Source organism: Channa argus, chromosome 14 (assembly GCF_033026475.1).
Source record: "Channa argus isolate prfri chromosome 14, Channa argus male v1.0, whole genome shotgun sequence".
NCBI classification, from domain to species: Eukaryota; Metazoa; Chordata; class Actinopteri; order Anabantiformes; family Channidae; genus Channa; species Channa argus.
Genome location: NC_090210.1, coordinates 3,230,545 through 3,236,936, shown reverse-complemented (window position 1 = coordinate 3,236,936; position 6,392 = coordinate 3,230,545). Strand labels below are relative to the sequence as shown.

The 6,392-nt window shown below is 38.0% G+C and overlaps 1 protein-coding gene across 2 annotated transcripts in view; it reads right to left on the bottom strand.

Annotated features, from left to right (window-relative positions):
• Positions 1 to 3,747: 3,747 nt before the first annotated feature.
• Positions 3,748 to 6,392, bottom strand: part of LOC137098285 (adenylate cyclase type 1-like) — a 36,459-nt gene continuing 33,814 nt past the window's right edge. For both annotated transcript variants that reach the window (XM_067474378.1, XM_067474379.1), the window contains exon 20: positions 3,748 to 6,349. In XM_067474378.1, the coding sequence (XP_067330479.1) occupies positions 5,939 to 6,349 (411 nt within the window). In that variant the 3' untranslated portion in view covers positions 3,748 to 5,938. The remainder of the gene's footprint in view (positions 6,350 to 6,392) is intronic.

Sequence of the window (6,392 nt, the reverse complement as noted above, 5' to 3'; positions counted from 1 at the left end):
CCAGTATTCAGGTAAATCTTCTTTTTGGACGCTCAAACTGCGCTGTAGTGACTTTGGTTTTCCTTCTAAAGTGATTTCTCCGAACCAGCAATATTTATATGGACATCTGCCCTCCAGGGAAGTTAATGATTGACATGGAGACCGCAGACATAAAATATTTTTGACAAAGCTGCTGTAAACAGTGGATGACCCCAGTGAGGATGACGTCGGTAGATCCAGGTTCACAAGGTCTGTGGTCAATATTGACTTTGAGATCACATAAAGTGATCATCAAAACAACCCTGTTTTTGGGTCACAAAATTACTGACCTTTGTCACATGACTACTGCTTTTTAAAGAAATGTATAAATATAGTAGTGACTAATGAATGACACCAATAGTATGAGATGTAAGTAATCCACAGTTACTTTATGGGATGATAATTAGCGATTAGAAAAAACCTTGTAAAATAATGCTCCGATTGTATTTTGACGCTAAAACCTTTAGCCTTCTTGTTGAAGGTTCCCGTTAGTAGAGAGATAAGCTCATTCCCCCTTTAGCGTTGCATAACCAACATTAGGGAATGTGCTGCTCAAAACACAACATGTTTGTATGAAGTAGTAGTGATTGGCTGTTTCCTTGGTGTAGTATTTGTCATAACCATCTACGATAAATGCCAGAGACCTCAGCCTAATGTGACATACACGCCAATGCTGTGCACTACTAAAACTGGTTTAGCGAGATTAACATTTTTTTAAAAAACACTGCGCTCACATTCAAAATATAATTCAAACATGGTATATTTAAATCTAATCAATATAAAATACTTTCCATGAGCCACAGTAAGAATCTGCCAATACCAAATACTAAAGCTCTTGGCAAAGATAACCTTTTCCCTATAGCTCTGTCGAAGTTAAATACACCAACTGGAACAATTTACAGCATGTGTGAGGGAGCTTGGAGCCAAATCAAACATCACAAGGGGAAAAAAACAAAACAAAACGGTAAATGGGTTCAGGCTCAAACTGACAAAAGCAACCCCAGGCCTCTTTTGGTTTACATTTCTAATCATACCAGCTACAAAAAGGGGATATAGACTTCTTTACAGTTAGGTGTTCCCCACGCAGGGGACTAGAGACAGGGTGTGCATTTAAAAAAAAGAAAAAAGATTTACAGAGAAATCCCATTTTTATATTACGTATAGAACCAGTAACTAAATAAACGGACAAAAGGGGAGCAGATGTTTTCCTCATGCAGGGACTGTACCGACCTCATTGTACTATCCCAGTGTTTATTTAGTGACAAAAAGCAAAGTCACTGGCAGTACTAACCTTTAATGTGACAGGTTTATTCTACATTCACTGTTCACCAACAAGGTCATTGCTTTATGTGCCCACGATGTTGTTTCAGGTTCACCTCATGATACCTGTGGTGAAGCGTGTTACTCAACCACCAGCTGGTGTGTTGTTGCCTCGTCAATGTTGAACATCAAGTCCACCAGCCACCTGGGAAACATCTCCTGCTTGGAAATTTGAGGAACTTTAAAAATCCATGTTTTAGTCCAAAAAAAAAAAAAAAAAAAAAAAAAAATAAGATATAAAATAGCATTTTGCCTAAAATGAACACTCACAGCCAATGACTCCTTCTTGTGCCTTTCCCTCTTTATCTTCTTCTGCACCGATTGTCTTTGGGATTTTTGTCCTTGTTGCCTGACCTAAAACAGTTAGCAGCTCATTTTCTCTGTTTACTGCGTGTTGTCAAAGCTTTCATTTTAACAACAATTATGCAGAAAACCTACCTTTACTGCTGGTTTCCCACTACTAGGCCACGTTAGTTTTACTAACCTTGGTGACCCAGGTGCGGTGGCTTCCTTACTCACAGCCACTGAATTTGTGGTTGAATCTGACACAGTGAAATTCTCCGTTTCCTCCTGGTAAATGAAGGAAGACTGCGTTTCAAGCAAATTCTTTCGGCTAAGGGAACGAGGCAGCCGCCTGGATCTCAGCGCACTACCATCTTCTTCTTCACGCTCATCTTCCGCCATTAGCTCTTGTGTCTCCACACCTATTTGAAATGGAAGACTCTCCTGGTATCCATCTCCCGTTTCGCTTCCACTGATTTCATCATCCTGCTCTGACTCTTCCTGAATGGGCTCTAGGTAGGGTCTCAGTTCCATCATTTAAATGTTATTTTTAAATGCTGAATTTGTGGCTGAAATTGCATTTACTTAAAACCACAGACTGCGAAACTTGTATTCTGTTGCTAAAGCACAGCAGCTAAGCTTTTCCTGCTCGTAAAGGTCCTGCAGGTTTTATTGGGTGATTATTCAAATCAGGTGTGTAAAATTAAGAACAGACAAATGACAGGTGGAGGGGGATGATACTTGACACATTAAGTGAACAATAAATCAATGTGACCTGAGCCACAACGTCCATAAAATGAAATCATTGTGCTGCAATACATTTCTGTTTAAAAGCAGTATTTAAAATTTTAACACTTTTTTTAATGGAGACTTTAAGTGTAAAGTCACAAAGCACTTAGCAGCAGCACTTGTAAAATCAGTTGTATAATGTCGTTTGTTGCTCTGGATAGAGAGGTAAGAAAACCAAAACAAATAAAACCGACGTTATTCTGAGTTTTTGGAACTTAATCCATTTTAGAGACAATACATTAGAGATAATCAGCTCTCTGTGGCCTTAATTTCAACTGGATTTAGCCTGTTTTCCTCACAAGTCTTTACTTTAACGAGTTATAAATTCATTTACCTAACTATAACTTTAAAAGAATTATGTATTTTGGTGCTAATTCTAACAAAAATACAGAAAGTGTTCAGTTGGTTTCCTCGAAATACTGGTAAATTAAGCACAAGCATTACAAGTATATACTTAGTGGTATATAAAGTAGTAAATAAGTGTATATTTCTGAATAATTAATAAATATAGGTTTGGTTCCTCAATAGGAAGCATAGTTGTTTATGAGAGCAATACAATTAACAAAACAGTCCTATATTGTAGTTTGTTCCTATGCACTTACTTTCTGGACAATTAACATATAATTATATCTGTAACATAAATCATTTTAGAAACTTTTTAGTTTTCTTGGTTGTTGAAACCCTGAAGTAAACGTACAAATCAGTAAAAGCCACAACATAATTCTCTCATCTTGACCTTGTTTAGCCCCGATGACACCAGGGGGAGTGTTGTTTGTGAACCACCGCTAACGTTCGATTCTGCTGTTGCTTAATGTCAATTTTTGCTTTGCATTGGGAAACTTGACTAGGTCGGTGACAACACCATTTTTCTTCTGTAATGTAATTACTCACTTTGAGTGCATCCACTGTGCGGTGCATAACAAATTAGGAGCAGAATGAAACGAGCTGAATTTGTTTTTATTCTGTTGAGAAAGTAAAGCATTTGTTGCCCTAAGTGTTCCAGAGTGAACCCCAGACCAACTTTACATCAGTGCTGGGAAAACAACTTTGGACTTCACAAACGAGATGCTTGTGGCTATATGCTCTGGCACAATAAGCTGTCATTTTCTTCTGTACTTTGCTGTGAGCTGTTAAGTCACAAACATCTGTGAAACAGAAATGTATACATTGGAACTAGAAGCTGTATTTGTTGCCCACTGAGCAGTTGTTGTGGATTCGAATGTTTCAGGTTGGAAATGCTTATATTGGTCCTTGATCCTCATTCACACTCCCAGCATCTACTTTGATGTTTTGGTATTTAATAATCTCACACACTTTCAGACATTCATAGCCAAGTGATATTTTATACACGAATAATGTCTTTATTACAAAAAATTCAATAACTCAACTTTACACTGTACAAGATACAACATAGTTTACAGCTTTTGGCTATTTACAAAAGTTATGATCTGCATATCCAAGTGAATATATCTAAAAAGGCAAGTTGCAATCACTGTAAGCTTATTGGATAAGGCAAAAAACTTGAAATATAATGCATTTACACTTTTGCAGGTCAAGAAAAAGTTGAATACGCTGATAAAGATATAGGCTAAAAAGTGCCTCGCGCTTCGAGACGAGACTCTGAGAGACGAGCTAAAGCTTATAATTTCAGTGGAAAACTCAAAATGGACCTTAAATATAGCAAAAAGCTGCGGCAGAGTAATGTATATGCATGAAAGATGACAGCGGCCCAACACTGCACTAGAAAAATACATATGGAGCATTTGCAGAGGCTTTTATTAAATGACTACGTTGTGCATTTGTAGAGGTTGTGTGCTTATTGCATGTGCTTAAATATAATGGATGTGCTTTCCTCTGTGTGAAGAGGCGTCTCTGATGACTCATTTGGATACATACATAGCTGTGTAATCAATACTGACTCATCCAGTTTTGGCATTGATTAGTATCTATAGAAGCTCACATCTCTTAAAGTCTACACACCTTTCTCCAGTGAGTACTCAGATCCTTTACTCAAGTGAAAGTATTGGTTCCATAATGTAGACAAACTCGGTCTACATTCAGTCTGGAAATAAAACGGTACTGTATCCCAAAATATTAATACTTACGTCGAAGTAAAAAAGTATTAGCTTAAAAAAGTATCAAAAGTAAAAGCACTCATTCTGCAGAATGGCTCATTTCACATCAATGAATATAATATTATTAAATTATGATTTTAGATGCATTCATGTGTTTAGTGGTTTATTGTTGCAGCTGGTAATAATGGAACTTATGTTAACAACAATTTAGGCTTTTTTGTGGATCATATCTTATGAATGTGATAGTTAGAATTGGAATTATTCATGCACTGTTGGGTAACTTGTGAATTTCATACAGGGAGCAATAATGTAAGAGGAAAATATTTGCCTCTAAAATATAGGGAAGCCAAAGTATAACAAACAGAAAATGGAAAAATTCAAGTAAAGTAGAAACACAGTACAGTACTTAACTAAGTAAATGCACTTGGTTCTTTATACCACTACCTTTTTCTGTTTCCTTTGTGGAATTTTGTGTGTGAAACTCACGCATACCACATTACCATAAATCATCAAGTGGGAACTAATCAAGTATTCAGCAACTATTACTTTGTCTCTCCAGGATGGAAAAAAAAGCTATTTTTTAACCAAATATTAACGTTGCACGTGTCAAATATGTTCAACCCCACTGCAATAATTTCTCTCCTCTTTCATGTGGTGAAGCGTTATACCGTGAGCAGTAAAACTGAAGATCTGTGGAAAGCTCAATACTTTGGTTTTCTTTCAACAGGAGTACTGTTACTATGGCTGTTAACTCTTAAAAAGTCATGCAATATTAACGTTAAATATGTCTCTGAAAAAGTGTATTTCATCCAGTGAGATCAGAGTATAAAAATTACAATTAACAATTGAACACACATGCACACCCACACACATACACACAATCACACACCCAGACCCACACACACACACACACACACACACACACACACACACACACACACACAAATGCATGCTTACACCAAAAAGGACCACCACCATTTTACACTGTTAATAATGCAATGTATCCTTGGCATAATCAGAAAGACAGTGCAAAAGCAATAGCATGATCAGTCTTAGTCTCGATATCAAAGCACATATTCCTTGTACATGGAAAATGCACTAAAATGAAGACGCATGTTATACCTGGATCTGAGGGAACCCAGGAACACCACAAATGGAATCAACTGCTGTAAAGATGTAAAAGAGGATTTAAGATTTAAGTATTTTTCTGCTTCATTCCATATTTGTCTTCCAAGAGTAGCAAGCCATTAAAAAAAACCAAAAAACCAAACATGATTGTCTGTATCACCACATCATTTTTCTGGAAGTTCGTATCCTGAATGTCTGTAGTGTATTGTGGGGTTTCCAAGTAGCTCAGCATTTATAGAAAATAACTGGACAGCCCTGTCTTTTCTAGGCTTCAACCAGATTTTAGGTCATTTTGGTTATTTAGGTTCATAATGTTGTCTTCGTTCCTACACTGCTGCATTTGCACCAGCTGCCACAGCCCCAATCTCAATCCCCGTCACCTCTATGTCCTCCTCGTCCTCTTCACCCACGGCGGTCACACAAGATGAGGGCAGGCATGCGGCTTGGCTATTGCTGCTGTTGGCGGCGTTCGTCTGTAAGTTGCTGGCGTGAGCGGTCAGGCTGGTGGAAGAGGAGACGCTGCCTAGATTGGTCGGGACGCTCGTCTTACCGCAGGAGTGGATCCGACGGGCCAGGCTGGCGGAACGCATCACGGAAGATGTGGTTACGGTGCCCACGCCCTGAACCTTCCCTTCCAGGAAGTAGGTCAGCATCTCACCTTTACCTTTAACGCTGACTTTCCCACGACACACCAAGTCATAGGTGGTATTTAATAGACGATAGACCTCTTCAGTCACCTGTGTTATACAGACAGGGATATATATATATATATATATATAT